The following is a 19906-nucleotide window of genomic DNA, read 5'->3' on the forward strand; positions in this document are numbered from 1 at the left end:
CAAAACAAAAACATAAGTCATTAACTTATTTTGCTTAACTACTTGAAATTGTCAATTTGCTGAAGTCAAAATAGTACTTCTGTCTCAAACATCTCAAGTTATCACACAAAGCAGTAGATACTGAAAGTACTCATCTTATAGCAGAAACTATTAGGTTTATGCCAATTGGTCAATTTCAGTTATAAAATTTAAAAAAACAACTCATTTTTATACGACCGCAAAAATTAAAAAATTTTTGGTCGTATATTGGTATGACGTTGGCGTCGTCGTCGTCGTCGTCGTCTGGCGTCGTCCGAAGACACATTGGTTTTCGCACTCTAACTTTAGTTTAAGTGAATAGATCTCCATGAAATTTTACTATAAGGTTCAATACCACGAAAGGAAGGTTGGGATTGTTTTTGGGGGTTATGGTACCAACAGTTAAGGAATTAGGGGCCAAAAAGGGGCCAAAAAAAAGCATTTTTGTAACTTCCAGACAATAACTTGTGTGTAAGTGTATGGATCTCTCTGACATTGTACCACAAGGTTCCATATCACAAAGGGAAGGCTGTAATTTATTTTGGGGGTAATTGCCTCAAAATTTTAGGAATTAGGGGCCAAAAAAAATGGGCAAAAAACAAGCATTTTTCTAGTTTCATGACAATAACTTGTGTGTAAGTGTTTGGATATTTCTGAAATTGTACTACAAGGTTCCATATCACAAAGGAAAAGCTGGAATTGAGTTTGGGGATAATTGCCCGAAACGTTTAGGAATTGGGGGCCAAAAAGGGGCCAAAAATAAGCATTTTTCTAGTTTCCAGACAATAACTTGTGTTCAAGTGTATGGATCTCTCTGAAATTGTACTGCAAGGTACCATACCACAAAGGGAAGGCTGGGATTGAGTTTGGGGGTGATGAATCATAAGGGGGTTCAAAAAATTGGGGGGGGGGATTTTTTTTTTTCTTTTTTTTTCTTTTCCTTTTTTTTTTCTTTTAAAATTTTCCAATTTAAGTTGGTTATTTCTGATTTATATTTAAAAGCAAATAATAATGATATGGTAGGAGATACACACCAAACAGGATGTGTAAATTATTATATGATAAGTATTGTGCAATAGCAAGAAATTTTCAATTGCACAGTATTGCACAATAGCAAGAAATCTTCAATTGCACAGTATTGCGCAATAGCAAGAAATCTTCAATTGCACAGTATTGCGCAATAGCAAGAAATATCCAATAGCACAATATTGCGCAATAGCAAGAAATTGTCAATTGTACAGTATTGCGCAATAGCAAGAAATATTCAATTGCACAGTATTGTGCAAAAGAAGATACTTTATATAAATTGCTTATTTCTTGATCAATTTCAATGGGGTTTTATTCTTGAATTCTTGGGGTTCTTTAATATGCTGAATCTAACCGTGTATTAAGTTTTTGGATTTTGGGCCCCGTTTTTAAATTGGTCCACATTGAGGTCCAAAGGGTCCAAAATTTAACTTTGTTTGATTTCATCAAAAATTGAATTATTGGGGTTCTTTGATATGCCGAATCTAACCGTGTATTTAGATTCTTAATTTTTGGTTCCATTTTCAAATTGGTCTACATAAAGGTCCAAAGGGTCCAAAATTAAACTTAGTTTGATTTTAACAAAAATTGAATTTTTAGGGTTCTTTGATATGCTGAATCTAAACATGTATTTAGATTTTTTGATTATGGGCCCAGTTTTCAAGTTGGTCCAAATCGGGGTCCAAAATTAAACTTTGTTTGATTTCAACAAAAATTGAATATATTGGGTTCTTTGATATGCTGAATCTAACCATGTATTTAGATTTTTGATTTTTGGGCCCCGTTATCAACTTTGTCCACATTGAGATCAAAAGGGTCCAAAATTAAACTTTGTTTGATTTCATCAAAAATTGAATTCTTGGGGTTCTTTGATATGCTGAATCTAACCATGTATTTAGATTTTGGATATTGGACCATAATAGGTGAATGTCCAATTTAAAATTTTTAAGTTCTTAGACCACATTCATTCTGTGTCAGAAACCTATGCTGTGTCAAATATTTAATCACAATCCAAATTCAGAGCTGTATCAAGCTTGAATGTTGTGTCCATACTTGCCCCAACTGTTCAGGGTTCGACCTCTGCGGTCGTATCAAGCTGCGCCCTGCGGAGCATTTTATTAGATGTTAGTTAATGATCAATTTTGATCAGATGAAACCGCTTGTTTTTTGTTATTTGACTTTTAAGATATACATACGTTCCACTTACCAACCTTCGAAACAATACCTGTCATGTCTTTTTATAACTCTTGATAAAATTTAAGTAGTATTGTCCACTCGCTAGAAAAGTAACAAAAAAGATTTTATGTTAGAGAAGTAGAGACATTTTAGTGTGTACTGTCTTCCATATCAGAATGTGTAAACAAATAGCTTCAAATTTAGATTAAAAAAAAGAGAAAATATAGACTCAATACTTTTCTCATATGATATGACAGCGCATTCTGTATAAAATGTAAATATAAACCACAGTTATAATCCAGTTCTACATCTGGTATTCTTATTTCCATGAATACCTTATTTCGCTTGTAGCCATTACTAGCTAACTTTGCTGTGATTTCTTTTGTAATTTTTTATTTTCTTTGGTGTATTTCTATAAAGGAAGACCATGTTTTACATATTTGTGACGATTTATATTTAAGTTATTTTTCTATTGGAAAAATATTTGAAAATTTATTTGTTTTTAGTATGATGATCAAAGCATGTGATTACAAAGAGCTATTAAAAATTTTAACTTATAATTTCAGGAAGGATGGAAGTTATGTTTTATGTTTACTCAAATATTTGTATCAGATTTTCTTTTCTGATCTGTTGCAGGTACTTCAGTGATATTAACACAGTTACCATCGGAGAAAATAGGAGAGGCTTTAACACAATTATGTTCATTTCAAATTACGCCTTTGAATTCAGTAAGTTATCTTTACAAAGGAACTATGACATATAATGTATAAAATATCATGGTTTTTAACAACTGCAAAATTTTGGCGGTTGTATAATGTAAAGACTTTGCCAGCATCGTTGTCATCATCATTGTCCAAAGACATTTGGTTTCCAGACAATAACTTGAGTATAAGTGTATGGATCTCTATGGAATTGTATCACAAGGTTCCATACCACAAAAGGAAGGTTGGGATTAATTTTGGGGGTCATTGTTCTTACTGCTTAGGAATTAGGACCAAGAAAGGTGCAAAAACGAGCATTTTTCTTGTTTTTGGACAATAACTTGTGTATGAGTGTATGGATCTCTATGAAATTGTCCCACAAGGATCCATACCTCAAAAGGAAGGTTGGGATTGATTTTGGGGGTAATGGCCCAAACCATTACGGAATTAAAGGCCAAAGAACTAGGATTTTCATGTTATTGACAATAACTTGAGTATAAGTCTATGGATCTCTATGAAATTGAATCACACGGTCCCATATCATTAAAGGAAGGTTGGGATTGATTTTAGGGGTTAAGGAACTAACTGTTTGGGAAAAAGGGGACAAATACAATAATTGTCTAATACTTTGTATACATTGCTTATTTCTTGACCAGTTTCAATTGGGTTTAATTCAAAGTCTTGACTATGCTGAATTTAGATTTTTGATTTTAGGCCCTGTTTTTAAATTGGTCCACATTGAGGTCCAAAGGGTCCAAAATTAAACTTAGTTTGATTTTAACAAAAATTGATTCAAAGTGTTTTTTGAGATGCTGAATCTAAACATGTACTTTTGATTTTGGGTCTAGTTTTCAAGTAAGTCCAAATGGGGGTCCAAAATTAAACTTTATTTGATTTCAACAAACCTCTGCGGTTGTATCAAGCTGCACCCCACAGAGTAGTTTATTTTTATATTGAATACTGTGAAAATCACTGCCTGCATTTTTTTGTCAGTTTGTGGTAAAAAAAACTGATATTTTGTATATTCTAACTAATTTCATTTGTTCAGAAAGAGTTTACATGTTCAACTGTATCTTCAAAGGTAGACTGAAAATGTCAGATTTCTCCAGTTAGATTTGATTTTTCAAAAGGATGCCACAAACGTGAATTTATTTTCTTTTGAATTTTAATGACAAAAATTAGCAATGAGAAAGTCCAAAGAACAAGATTTATTTGTGGCCCTGATTAACACCTAGCAAAATGTTGAAGTCTGAAATTATGATAAATGTTAATTCTCTGAAATATTTACAGGTAACTTGAATGTTAGGCAGTAGCTGAAATTGAAAGGATGGAAAGTCAATTATTTTTACCATAACATATCTTATTTGACTCAAAGCAATGAATCATATTGAAGATGGTTGTATAATGTTAGACATATCTGTTTCAGCTTTTGACAAAAGCAGAGGATCAGAAATTACCAAACCACATCCCTCATGGTAGTAAAGAAGATCCTACAGTATGGTTAGACAGATTATCTGCTATATTTAGGTAGGTAAAGGTAATAATTGTCTCTGTATCTATAATGAAGAATATAAGTATGGGTATTTTTTTCCTCTTCATTACCTGTACTTGTGAAACTTACAAAAAAGAATTGACATGCTTATAATGCAAACTGAATTTTAAATTCTGTATACAAATAATATATGTATATATATTTTTATTTATATCTCTATTTTGAATATTCACTAATCAGAATTATCTAAACTCAACATTAAAAGGAAATTTTGTTGATTTTTCAAGGCACACCACACCAGTAATAACCAATGGTCAGGTCCATCCATGTCAGACTGCTGTTCAACAGGTAGGTTATTCTATCTTTCTCGTATATGCTTTATATGAGAATCTCACTGACAACTTTAGCACAGTATTAGGGAATAACTATGAATTGATCAGATGATTTTTGTCGAGCCTTGAGTCTGCAACATTTATGTCGCAAAAGCAAGACTTAGCGATCCTAGATTCAGTCGTCAGTGGCGTCAACATTTAGTTTCAGTCTATGGTTGAAGTTTTTTTAGACATCAATAACTTTGTCAAACCTTCACGGAATTTGATGAAATTTAGACAGAAGCTTGTTTATGACCAAAAGACAGTATCCAGAGTAAAATTTTAAAAATATTTATTTTCATTTTCCTGTATTTTACTGATAAATGGACTTATTTTTTTTGTCGAGCCTGTGACTTCTGTTGCAGAAAGCTCGAAATAGGGATAGTGATCCGGCGTTAACAAACTTCTTAAAAGCTTAATATTTCAGAAGGTAGAAGACCTGTATCCTTTATACTTTGTATATAGATGCCTTATGTTATGAAGTTTCCGTGTGTCATATGTCCATTGTCCTTGACCTCATTTCCATGGTTTTGTTTTTTGGTCTGTTTTTCTAATACTATAAGCAATAGGTCAACTATATTTGGTGTATGGAATGATTGTAAGGTGTATATGTCTGTCTGGCAATTGTCATCTGACCATGACCTCATTTTCATGGTTCATTGGTCAATCTTAAGTTTTCCTGGTTAAGTTGGTTTCTTAGATACTATATGCAATAGCTCAACTGTATTTAAAGCATGTAATGACTGTAAGGTGTACATGTCTGTCTGGCAGGGTTCATCTGACCTTGACCTCAATTTCATGGTTCATTGATCAATGTTAAATTTTCCTGGTTAAGTTTGTTTCTTAGATACTATGTGCAATAGGTCAACTATATTTAAAGCTTTTGGTGAATGGAATGATTGTAAGGTGTCCATGTATTTCCAGTTTGGTTTATCTGACCTTGACCTCATTTTCTTGGATCATGTTAAGTTTATGTGATAGTTGTAGTAAAGCTTTATATTTAGGACTATCAACATAAAATCAATGGTCAATAAAGAAGGCGAGACATTTGAGCATGTGCACTCTTGTTACAATTAACATTCAGGCTCAGTCTGAGGTTAAAGTTTTTCAGTCAACAATAACTTTGTCAAACCTGCATGGAATTTGAAGAAATTAGTACAGAAGTTTGATAATGACAAAAATTTTAAAAATATTTTTTTTTTCATTTTTCCATATTTTACTGATAAATGGACTCACCTTTTAAGTCAACATTACACTTTTACACTTTCAGCAGCAATTGCAGTCGAGACGCAGGGTTCTGTGGAAACCTTTACAAATTTTTTAAGATGGTGCTGTTGCTGTCTCTTACATACTATAAATCCATGAATTATTGCAATGTGCAAAAAATGTGATAGTATCAAGTTGGCAATAATAAAAACTTGTATTCATAATTTCAGCACTGATTTTCCTTCACAAAATTTTACTACTTTATTCATTAAATCTCACATTTTTACCAGTGATCAGTGATTTGAAATTATAAATTAATTTCTGAATTTACAGTAATAAAAGCATATTTTTCCTTAAGTTTTGATTCGAGACCCACTGATGAATCTTCTGTAGATGAACATTACATCTGGTGCACTAAATTATGAGCCTGATATCCTTGATGAGTTTTTACATTTTTTATGGTTCCTTGTAGCAACTTCATAAAAAAACAGAATCTATACATATGAGTTATCCTTTACACAAAGCATGGTCATTATGCAGATTGTTCATAGTCTTATAATGTTCAAATTTTTTTTAGACTGTTTTCAATCTAGGTAGTTTGGAAATTGTAAAATTCTAAAGAAATACAAATTATAAACATTAAATTATTTAAATAAGAAATAGGTTTAAAGTTTGCAATTCAGAAATCCTGAACAAAAATGAAATATTTTTTTGCCAGTTTATGAATTTGTGCATTTCCTGATTTTATATTTGGTTCATTTTTTAGATATGGCCAGTATTATCAGAAACCTGTTCTAAGTTCCAGTCAGACATACGAATTGTAGAAAGAACTTGTCGCTGTATCAGATTTGTAATACGATGTTTAGGAAAAAGTTCTGCATCATTACTCACACCACTAGTCACACAGGTATGTAAAATTAGAACATTCAGTTTACACTGCTCAATTGTTAAAGGGAGAAGGACTATACAAGTTTCAAATGTTAAGTGAGAATATTATGTTTATGTTTGGTTCCGCTCTGATGATTTGTTCCAAAATTACAGGCTTTTGACTTTGAAAATTTCTTGACAAGTTATACAGACTTTCATTCTCAAATTTCCACTCCCAAAAATAATTCAAGCTTTTATTGTGAGAGTGGCCATGTATGTCCTTAGGATACATCTAGTTTTTGGCTGAACCTGTGTTAATAATCTATAGAAAATAATTTTATATGGTGTTACATTGGAATTTTTTTTTTATATTTGTATTTTACACAATAATTTACCGTGACAATATTTAAGTGGCTTAATGGGCTGTCCTCTTCATTTATATTCAAAAGACTGAAATATAAGAAACTTTGATTTCTTCAGCCCTTCATTTGCATATATATGTCTTTAATAAATCAAATACATATAAGAGGGTAGGAATGCCCTTTACCGTCAGGCGTCAAATGGTCTTTTTCGGATACCGTTAGCGTCAAATTGGTTAAAATTTTACCGTGATTCATCAGATGTCTCAAATAACTATCGTTACCGCTATTTTTGGAAAAACAGTTAACATGATTCGTCAAAATCAGTCGATTTTTTTTATCTTCTAAAAGAAAGTGTACATTTTATCGTCATGCACCAAAAATTACCGTTAATGTCATTTGGCAAGAATTTTTACTGTTATTCGTCATGAAGGTACCCCCATTACGACCCTCATATAACAACTTAATTAAAAGTATTTTGTATTTGATTTGATTAACTAATTATCTCTGTTTTATTTCAGATGATTTCATTATACCAAGTCCATCAACATTCATGTTTCCTGTACCTAGGTAGTATATTGGTAGATGAATATGGTCAAGAGCAGTCATGTCAACCTGGTCTTTTGAATATGTTACAGGTAAGCAAACAATGAAGACTGTTTTTCATAGATTGTGATACTAAGTGATAGATGAGGAAGTTTTTTTTAATTATAAACTCTACTTGAATTAAGAACCAAAATTAACAGATGTTATTGTGAAGTCAGTAGTTAAACATAAAATAAGGCAGATCAATAAACCAAAAATATTTTGATGATTGCTTCTGAGAAAGTATTTAATTATAAATTCTGCTTGAATTAAGAACCAAAATTCACATATTTTACTGTGTAGTCAAGTTAAACTTGAAATAAGACAAATAAAATTTACGAAAATATTTTGATGATTGCTTGTGTTACTGTGAAATGTGATTTACAGTAGAAAAGGGGCTACGCCAACACCAATTGACTGTTATAAGATTGACGCTCCATATTTTATTCACAGTGTTACAAATTTATTTCAGGCTTTCTGTGTCCCAACATTTAAAATATTAGAAGAACACAATGGTTTACGGAATCACCCAGATACTGTAGATGATTTATTTAGATTATGTTTAAGGTATTTTAATTTTAGAAAATAAGCATAGATTTTAATGGTATTAAAAAAATTATTGAAATTATGAGAATCATGATAATTTATATGTGATTTAAGTTGAATTTAAGGTTATTTCACATATAGTAGTTTATCTAGACTTACACAACCAGGATTTCATTTTTCAATGAACTGTTTACAGCAATTTACAGAATTATTGGTTCACCAAACAAAAAAGGAAACTTAAATTCATGTCCTAACAATGAATTTGAATAGTTAACCTGTACAAATAGATGGAATCTTCTTGTTATCTAGAACAATTGATATGTCAATATAATGTCAATATTTAAAAGTATCAAGAATACATAATAATCTGTTTCTAAACCCCTCTCTGTGAACAAATGTTATTCCATTACAGATTTGTGCAGAGGGCTCCAGTCCCTTATCTCCAGTGTCAGATGGCCAAACCTATCCTATGTTGTGCTATAGCAGCTTGCCCATTAGATCATAGAGATGCAAATGCTTCAGTGATGAAATATCTGACAGATTTCTTAGCATGTGCTACAAAGAAAGAGGTATTTAACAATAAAAGACCAGCTAATCATTTCTGATAAATAGTAATCTTGTATCTATTGCAGTTTTCATTTTATTGGTTGACTTGAGTCTAGCGGCCTGAGAGCATCCAGCATAAGGATTATTTCTGTCATCTGTGACAGCCACATTGCACTTTGTTCATCCCCAACTCCTAAAAAAGGGCTTCACAGATTCAACCAAACTTGCAGATTCTTCTACAAGAGTTAAAGCTGTGCACCTGGTATCTTAATTTTTTATCAGTGTGATATTTAATGTTTCTCATACCAAAACATGGACTCAGCCATTACTGCTTACATTAGTTGTTTAAAATCTGCAACTCCTTGAAAACAGCACGACAGATTTCAGCCAAACTTGTGGACAAGACATGAAGTTGTACACCTATCTGTGTGATTTTTGGGGTTTCTCATTCCAAAACATGGATATAGCCATTTATGCTTATATTATTTGGAAGACCCAACCATTTTATAATACAAATGCTTTAAAGGTTTTCTATCCCTAAATATGCATGAAATGTCTGCCATTCAGACCTTCAGCATACAACAGTCAATTGTTAACTTGTTTTGAAAATGTACTCTAGCACACAATAGTTTATCAAAAGATGGACAAAATCTGTAAAGTCCAATTAAATTTCATGATAATCTTTCTAACTTAAAATTAAAGTTTGAAAATCTTGTAAGGATATAAGGTAAAATCCCTTTTACGTAATAAATATTGGATGTCATTGGATTTTAAGTGTATCAAAGTAAAATTTAGAAATTTTACCATGTTTTTGGAATCAAATGTTTTTTAGGAGAAACCAGACTTTGAAGTACGGAAGAACTTGGTGAAAGGACTATTACAAGAACATGGGTCACAGTTAGTTCATGCCTTAATCAATGCTTGTCTGTTTTGTTTACCTACATTTATGTCAGCTGATATTGGAGAAGTTTTATATGAACTAATGATAGTAGATAGACCGGTAGGTTGATATGTATTGAAAACATTTAACAAGAACCAAGTGTACCAACAAGATTAGTTAGTAATAGTAAAATACAAATATATTGTATATACTATACTCTATAGTGTCAGTTGTTAGAATAATGTAATTAATGATCATTTGCATTAAAGCCCTAAACTTCTGTCATCATAATTGTTACCATAATTGGCTGTGTATAATCTACTGGTATATTGTCCGTGATCCCTTTTTTGCCACAGGGAATATTTGGAAAAAACAATTTTGTCACTTGTTCAAACTGTCTTGTGAAACTATGGTAATTTCAAATCAATTGTTATCCTTTGCGGTATTTTCACTGAAAAACCCAGTTTGCATCATCAAGTGGAAGTTGAAAATGATTCTATAAGACTTCACGAGTGATAGAATAAAACAAAATCACAAAAAAACAATTGGAAAAGTTGTGTTTGTCATGACTGTGAATTCATTTATTTTTCGTTGGTACCAATTTTCTTGGATATATGAATACATTGTTTTACTAAAGTCTGCATACAAGCCTATAGAAAATTTGATAATTGAGGATCATTTTTGGGAGGCAGACTTCCATTCTTCCTTTTCATGGATGTGGCAGGTATGATAGTTTCTTCATCAAGTTTCTTTCAGTGTGGATACATGATTTCATTCACCCAAAAATATTTCTTCAATGAAGAAACATGAATATATTGCTAAATATTCAGTCAAGTAATTTGAGGATTGTTGTAATGCAGATACCTAATAAATTACTTTTGTGAATTTAAATTATATGTATGAAGTCATTGCTAGTGTTTAAGTGTGTTGAATGCAATGCTTTGCAAGACCATGTTGGCATTGTAGAGCAATAAAATAAGTCATTATTGAATTAATTTCATGTTTAATTGTATTTTTAGACATTTTGTCGATGGTTAGAAACAACTTTGAAGTCTTTACCTACAGAAAGTTCAGGAGGTGTGGTGACAGCCACACATAAACAGCTCACAGACTTCCATAAAGCTGTCACTAGGTAGGTCATGGTTACAGAGTTACAACAGAAAAAGTAGCACAGCACATCCATACATGATATTTAAGTAGTTTATTGAAAAAAATACAAAAATTAAAGTTTGTAACAAAATCATCATTTCATTTATTAACATAATTATAACATACCATACCATACCATAGACATATAAGATAAGGAGCTGCGCCATAACACATGATAAAGTTCCATAACTCCTGAATTTCATATCAGAAATATATAAAAAAAAAAACTAAAGGGAGCTTATTTTAATATATAAAAACTAGTCACCAAAGTTTCATGAAAACTGCTCAAAGCATTTTTGAGTTATTCAAATATAGTCCGAAAACTGGAAAATCCCCCCTTTTGTATGAATAATGTCCCATTGCTCAGAAATGTAAAATCAGAAATTTTAAAAAATCAAACGGGAACTTATGACAATATATATAAACAATTCACCAAAGTTTCAAGAAAATTGTTTAAAGCATTTTTGAGTTATAGTCAGAAAGCTGGAATATCCCCAATTTTTTATGAATAAAATCCCATAATTCGGAAATGTAATATCTAAATTTATAAAAATCGCAAGGGAGCTTACATCAACAGGTATAAACAATTCACCAAAGTTTCATGAATATTGGTTCAAGCATTTTGAGTTCTTGTCCGACATGATGATGATGGACGGACAGACGGATGGACAATGGTATACCATCATACGTCCCGTAAATGGGCATATAAAAAAGGGAAACAGTTATTTCAAAACTCAGATATTTGTACAAGATTCGTTCAGATTATAAGAACATGAGAAATATAAGCCTGTCAAGTTGTTTTGATAGAGCTGTTTATCTTTTCTAATCAACCAATTGATTGTAGTTGCCTTCAAAGTCCTGTTATGCTTTAATAGATGGTTAGCTATTAAAAGAGATGTGCAAAATTAGACAAAGGCTATGACTTTTCAAAACAAAAAGTTTTAATGAAGATATTGTCTTCATAAAATCAACTAAAAGAAAAGGAAATTCTGGGTACCTAATAAAGTACTAATATAGAAATAAGGAGATGTGGTATGATTGCTAATGAGACAACCATCCACCCAAGTTCAAATGAGGTAGATGTAAGTAATTAAAGGCAACTGTACGGCCTTCAACATTGAGAAAAACCCATACCGTATAGTTGGCTATAAAAGGCTTCGACACGAAAAATATGAAACAATTCAATTCAGAAAACTAACAGCCTAATTTATAACAAAACAATTATCTCTGTTTATCAAGACAGTAGCTTTAAAGTCTTACAACAACAATCAGGGTAAATGTACTGTAAACCTAAAATCTTAAAAAAAATGTCTTGTAAGTAGTCATTTTGATTCAGTACATCAGGCTTTCAAAGGCTTTTGAGAAACAAATGAACATTTGAAACTTGATGCATAACATTAAACAATTATTATTTCAGACTAGTTAAAAATATAATAAATATATGATTATGAAAAAAAGAGTTTGTTTCTACAATTTCTTTTTCAGTGCTGAGAACTATAAACAAGTTTCAACAGCTTTAAGAGAATTTTCAAGACTTTACAGATGATAGCTGTTTTACCTCATAACAACTCTTACATGTGCAATCAAATGAAGGCTTCTTTGTGACAGAACATTTTCTTAGCCTTACCATCTAATTTTCTACTTGATGTAGTGTTGGGATCTTGCTCAACAGTAGTGGATGCTGTAGTGGTCCAGAATTCTAACAGGATTTTAATAACATTCAATTAGTTTGCGGTTGAAAGGTAGAAAATCTAAATTATGTGAGTCAGTTGGAGTGGCTTCTGTTAGAACAGTTCGGGAAAAATATTGACTCTAATTAGATAGGAAGTAGCTTGATTGTAAACATTATTTTGAGAGAGTATTGACTTGTAAAACTGTGTAAGTGCTTCCAATTCTGTTTGTGCATCTACAAGTGGCTTACCTCTTGGTGTTGCATGGTGCAGTCCATATTTGAAGTTTTGTATGAATCTCATTGTGATGACAGAACTAGATGAACTGGTTGTAAAATGATAGTTAGTGATATACTATGTATCAAAATATTATAAGATCATGAATAGTTAATTGGACATCAGTTATCTGTTTTTAATCATACTTGTATAGTGCTGTTTAATTCTAAGAGATATTACAAGTTATTTAGCCTTTCTTTAATTTTTATTTGAAAATAAGATGAAATTCACGTTATTTTCAACTTTGATTAAATGTTGAAGCTACATTGTAGCTTATTTTCAAAAAAAAACTTTGCCTTGGATAAGGTTATGAATTTCACAATTGATATGGTTATGACATTGTTTATTAATGCATATTTAAAAGTTATACCACTACATATTTGCATACTCTTTTATTACTCAACTGATTGATTTAAAGGGGAAGGATTGAGTATCCAAAAACAAGTTAACTAGTGAAAAGTTCAGGGGCCCAAAAATTGCCTTTTTGATGGATTGCTGCTTTCTTGGGAAAGTCTTGGATAATTGTTTTGTTAAATTCGATTTGTTTACACTGATGCTAAGAAGTTGTTATTTTGTGAATACTAAGGTTAATTGAAAGTTCATATATTTGATAATACTATGAACGTGGTAAGAAGAGGTCTAATTTTTTATTTCATTTAAGATAATTTTTTATTATCCTTTGCTTTTGAATGTTATTTATATGGAAAAGGTAATCTTAAAAAATTCTCAATAGCATAAATGGTATGGAGAGATGTTTTCTTTTTTGCTATTTCATGATGTTGCTGAAGCTTATATTGCTTGTACATATGTGCTTTAAGCAATATTTATCTTTCTTAAAATTGTTCAATAGGTTATATTGCGTGTACATAAGAGCTTGAAGCAATATTTATCTTTCTTAAAATTGATCAATAGGTTATATTGGGTGTACATAAGAGCTTGAAGCAATATTTATCTTTCTTCAAATTATTCAATAGGATTTAACAACATATCTTCATCTCATGTGTCATGTGTGTAAAGCACCTATTTATTAACATTGTATACCAACATTTTGAAATATTAATGAATATTCAACGTCTAGTTGAAAGAAAATATTAATGAATATTCAACATCTAATTGACAGAAAATATTAATGAATATTCAACATCTAATTGACAGTATGTCATATAATGCAGTAGAATTGCACAGAATCACAGTTCCTGTTTATTGTTATTGTCATTATGCATAGTTTTGAAAAGGATAAACCATGTTTTACAGAATCAGTGTAATAATTTCAAAACCAGAGGTTGAGATAGCTATCAGTATGTACTGTTGATATCTATTGTGTTATAGAAAATAGGACATTGCAGATTTTTATTAAATTAATTTTATTGCATGCAGAAATTTTAATCAACAGTTACTTATTAAGCTGTCATAATTTTTAAGGATGATTGATTTAAAACCTTTCCAAATTTGTTTGGATTTTTTGTAAGATTAAGGACTGGAATGGAAACACAATAAAATCATGTTATAATATCAATTAAACACAATACAATTATGTGAGCATAACTTAGAATCAAAATAAAATTATATGATCATATTGATGAAACTTTTTATAAAATCATGATTGTAATGATGAAACACAGTAAATCTTGATCATATTGACGAAACACAATAAAATCATCTTAACAATTAGACCAAACACATTAAAGTGAGTGGTCATATTGACAAATATCGTGATTATAATGATGAAACACAATGAACTCATAATAATTTTGACGAAACGTATTAATATTATGCGATCATATTGACAAATCAAAATAAAATTATATGATCATATTGATGAAACTTATTATAAAATCGTGATTATATTGATGAAATTCAATAAAATCTTGATCATATTGACGAAACACAATAAAATTGTAAACATTAACGAAACACAATATAATCATGAGCAATTTGACCAAACATATTAAAATAATGTGTTTATATATTTACAAATCAAAATAAAATAGTGATTATAATGATATAATTGACGAAACACATTAAAGTCATGTGATCATATTGACGAAACACAATAAAATCATGTGATAATATTGATAAAACACAATAAAATTATTTAATCATATTGTCACAATAACACTATTTGATTTTGATTATATTGATAAGTTATACTAAGTATATATTATAGAGTTGACATAGTAATTACTTTTCACATGTTTCAGAAAAGGTTGTTGATATGCAGACAAATTAAAATATGGGAGATAACTCTTGAGGTATTAGGATTAGAGTTGAGAATTTATATTTGTTTTAAAAAAATTCAAAAAATCCCATATTTTGTAATTTAATGTCTCAGCTTTCAGATATCTTACAAACAAAAAATTACTTGAAATCAAGGTTACAGTAATGAATGAAAGATTGTTTTTTTTTGTTAAAATGTGTTTTTTCATTAAAAAAAAATGGTAACCTTGAAATAAATAATAATCCAAAAATAATATTAAAGTGAGTCTGGATACCCAATAGAAATTTTGTTTATCTTGACTTGCTTGGGATGAAAAATAGTGATCCATACTTCACATTGTTTGAAAATTTTGCTTATAGTTGACCTCTGTCTTAAGACTTATGATTAGTTTGATAATACAGAACTTTTCATGACACCACTTGGTCATAAGTTCACATCAGAATTTAAATGATTTTTATAAAATGAAAGAGTAAAGTTAAAAACATATTCTAAATTTCAGTTTAATATAGTCCAATCTAATTAAAATTAAATCTTTTAATGACTCCCCTTCTGATATTTTGTGCATCAAGAACAGGAGCAATTTAAGGATTTCAGTCCTAATTAAGATCGATGATACCATTTTTCCCCCTGATTATCTGTTTTAGTTTTTTATAGAATATTTATACATTTTGTTATAAATAGAAATCTGAAAGAAAGAAAATTACCTCATAAAAACACTAAGTATTAAGTTATAAGAAAACACTTTACATTTCTAAATTAATTTGTCTTTGTCCTTTGATTAGAATGTACTTTAGAATGAACCTAATTTCTAGAAAATGTTTTACACAAGATCAAAGGTAGACTTAATGACAATTGTACTATTGGTGCTTGTATTTTAAATGTTGCTATATACTGTATGACTATGTACAATATAAAATTGGTCAATGAAAGCGATATGTGTAACCAAACGTGTTCATTTATTTAATTGTTATTTTCATTGCTATTAACTGCTTTGTTGTTAGAAATACACCAGTTTTAGAAATACACCAGTTTTTTTCTATTCACATGTTTATGGTAACATTTATGTTGCATGTTAGAATTATTTAATTTTAGTCATTAGATGACATCCTATGTTGTAGCATGAATGTGTTTGTATCCATTAAATGATGTGTATTTAGTTTATAACAAAGGTGTTCGTTTGTATTTTTCATGGTTCTTTATGAATTTGATATTTATATTTAATTGGTTAAAGCAGAACAAATAAAGATTTTATAAACCAGATACAACATTGCAAGTTAAAAGATTATTAAAAAAACCCAATCGTATCAATGAGGAGATTGAACCAATAAGTAGATATACCTCCAAAATTATTTTGTGTATGAATTAATTATTGAAAATGACCTGAGATGAAATTTCAATCAACATATATTAAATACAGTAGATTATTTTTTTTAGCATGTCAAGTATTTAAGGCTGATCATAGGGTTGTCAAAAGTTTATTGAACTTGCTAAAACTACAATGACATTTCATATTGAAGGGTTTTCCAATTTTGAAAGAAAAGCAAATCTATAATAAGAAAATTAATTTTTTTATTTACTAAAAAAATCATTACAAACGACAGTGAACCAACACTTGGTAAAAATCATTGATCTTAGGAAGCACTTCATTGACATTTGATGACAGATGATAAATATTATATATGGAACAACTAAACCATTTTGCAGAACAAGTTTCAACATCCTTTGTATCATTATGAAAATGCTATAATTGTTGTTGGCACGAGTATAACTTAATCAATCTATTTAAAAAAAGATGAGAATTCCATAAAATGTATTAAAAATTTATAATGCAGTTGCTGAACAATACTTGTTTACAAACATGATTTAAAATAAACACCATGAGTATGTTGAAAAAAAATTTGGAAAAGTCAAAACAATTAACTTCACTTGAATTTCATGGATAATGACTTAAATGCATCAAAGCATAGGAATCCTCATGGTTGGATAAAATACTGTTTTATTTTTATAATGTGTGTAGTTATGAGTGAATTGCACGTGTATGTATGCTTTGTTAAATGCACTGAGAATGTGCTTAATTGTATTAATATGCAAAATTGTAATATATATTGCTTTTATACATGTGTAAATATGTACATCACTATTTTATTGGAATGTTCAGATTTGTAATGAACAACAAAAAAAAAAGTCTCAAATTGGCATTACATGGGGGGATTGATAAAAAAGAAATAAATGGATTTGACTCATCAGATATTCTTTTTGTTATCTAGAACCGAAAACAAAACAAAAATAAATCCTAATATTCATATTTACCTGGTCATTTATATGGATCTTGTATGAATCGGTTTGTCTAATATGAGCAAGTCCTACATTTGAAACCATTCATATGTTAAACAGTTTTCTTGCTAGTGAAAATACTAATTTAATTTTACCAATATATTTAGTTGAATCTTGACAGGTTGAAGTCAAAGGGATCCAACAAAACGATTTGACTTAGAAAAAGTTCAAGTCATATAAGGTTGTTAGGAGTTACATCATGTTTAAGAACCACTTCAGAATGGTTAATTCAGGTGAAACCAAATACAAAAGAAATTTTCTTTATGTGGTACTTACCGATTTTTTTAAACTTTGTGTTGACCCTTCCGGTCGTATATTGGTATGACGTTGGCGTCATTGTCGTCGTCTGTCATTGTCGTCGTCCGAAGACACATTGGTTTTCGCACTCTAACTTTAGTTTAAGTGAATGGATATCTATGAAATTTTACCATAAGGTTCAATACCACAAAAGGAAGGTTGGGATTGATTTTGGGGGTTATGGTACCAACAGTTAGGGAATTAGGGGCAAAAAAGGGGCCAAAAATAAGCATTTTTGTAACTTCCAGACATAACTGTGTTAGTGTATGGATCTCTCTGACATTGTACCACAAGGTTCCATATCACAAAGGGAATGCTGGGATTGATTTTGGGGGTAATTGCCTCAAAATTTTAGGAATTAGGGGCCAAAAAGGGGCAAAAAACAAGCATTTTTCTAGTTTCAGGACAATAACTTGTGTATAAGTGTATGGTTCTTTATGAAATTGTACTACAAGGTTCCATATCACAAAGGAAAAGCTGGAATTGAGTTTTGGGGAAATTGCTAAAAAAGGTTTAGGAATAAGGGGCCAAAAATAAACATTTTTTTAGTTCCCAGACAATAACTTGTGTTCAAGTGTACGGATCTCTCTGAAATTGTACCACAAGGTACCATACCACAAAGGGAAGGCTGGGATTGATTTTGGGGGTAGTTACCTCAAAATTTTAGGAATTAGGGGCCAAAAAGGGGCAAAAAACAAGCATTTTTCTAGTTTCAGGACAATAACTTGTGTATAAGTGTATGGATCTTTATGAAATTGTACTACAAGGTTCCATGTCACAAAGGGAAAGCTGGGTTTGAGTTTGGGGGTAATTGCCCCAAACGTTTAGGAATTTGGGGCCAAAAAGGGGCCAAAAAACAAGCATTTTTCTAGTTTCCAGACAATACCTTGTGTTCAAGTGTATGGATCTCTCTGAAATTGTACTGCAAGGTACCATACCACAAAGGGAAGGCTGGTATTGAGTTTGGGGGTGATGAATCATAAGGGGGTTAAAAAAATTGGGGGAGGGGATTTTTTTTTCCTTTTTTTTTCTTTAAAATTTTCCATTTTAAATTGGCTATTTCTGATTTATATATAAAAGCAAATAATAATGATATGGTTTGAATAGGTGAATTAAAATTTTTTAAGTTCTTAGACCACATTCATTCTGTGTCAGAAACCTATGCTGTGTCAAATATTTAATCACAATCCAAATTCAGTGCTGTATCAAGCTTAAATGTTGTGTTCAAACTTGCCCCAACTGTTCAGGGTTCGGCCTCTGCGGTCGTATCAAGCTGCGACCAGCGGAGCATTTTTATTTCAGGAACTACTAAAAAGAATGCCTTTATATTCGGTAAACAGCTGGACAGCGAGCAGTATGATGTAATGTGTGAGTACATTTTGAGTATATCAGACACCAACTTCCTGTTTGCCTATACTTTAAATTTTTCAATATGTTGAATGAACTTGAAAATTTTCATCAGACTTTTCCCCAAGTACTTCTTAACAGAAGTAATTCATATTTAGTCAGCAGCTAGGCAGTGATGAGTTGTAAGGTGTGAACACTTTAAGGATATGTCAGACACCCACTTCCTATTTCAGATACTTTGAATTAAGAGTGAAGGTATATTTAGCATGACAACATGTGCAATCTTATTGTAAATATCTCAAGCACCATGTATCGGGATGAATGCAAATTCAGTTAAACGAAATGGAACCCCTTAACAGTTTGGGTCTGAATATTCTGTTTACTAGTCTTTAAGGTTCATTGTAGATCAACCCATGTCATTTGGCCTGTTGGGAAGTTGTCTCATTGGCAATCATACCACATTTCCATATTTTATAACAGTTTAGACAGCTTGATATTGATCCTGGTTTCTTTATATATTTTGTGTCGACTTAATTCATCAGTGTCATATATACGTATCATCATGGCTCCTTTTAAGTTTCATTGATTCTCCGACACCCGGAGATTGAGACGGTCTACGGTTTCATCTCAGCAATATAGATATGAATAAAAAAATGTTTCGGTTATACCTCAGAGAGACAGCAACCTAGTAACATTAATGATAGCATCACAGGTGCTGTGATCTAGCCAATATTAATCATAGCATCACAGGTGCTGTGATCTAGCCAATATTAATCATAGCATCACAGGTGCTGTGATCTAGCCAATATTAATCATAGCATCACAGGTGCTGTGATCTAGCC

At 30.9% G+C, this 19906-nt stretch overlaps 1 protein-coding gene across 1 annotated transcript in view; it reads left to right on the forward strand.

The window, feature by feature from the left end:
* LOC127725869 (transportin-3-like) overlaps positions 1–17332 on the forward strand; it is a 40937-nt gene extending 23605 nt beyond the window's left edge. Inside the window, exons 18-27 of the mRNA XM_052233205.1 lie at positions 2857–2948; positions 4348–4448; positions 4701–4761; positions 6757–6897; positions 7738–7854; positions 8274–8368; positions 8760–8916; positions 9726–9893; positions 10793–10905; positions 12408–17332. Coding sequence (XP_052089165.1) covers positions 2857–2948; positions 4348–4448; positions 4701–4761; positions 6757–6897; positions 7738–7854; positions 8274–8368; positions 8760–8916; positions 9726–9893; positions 10793–10905; positions 12408–12468 — 1106 coding nt within the window. The 3' untranslated portion in view covers positions 12469–17332. The remainder of the gene's footprint in view (positions 1–2856; positions 2949–4347; positions 4449–4700; positions 4762–6756; positions 6898–7737; positions 7855–8273; positions 8369–8759; positions 8917–9725; positions 9894–10792; positions 10906–12407) is intronic.
* Positions 17333–19906: the final 2574 nt, after the last annotated feature.

This window comes from Mytilus californianus, unplaced genomic scaffold (genome assembly GCF_021869535.1).
Source record: "Mytilus californianus isolate M0D057914Y unplaced genomic scaffold, xbMytCali1.0.p SCAF_15, whole genome shotgun sequence".
Taxonomy (NCBI): domain Eukaryota; kingdom Metazoa; phylum Mollusca; class Bivalvia; order Mytilida; family Mytilidae; genus Mytilus; species Mytilus californianus.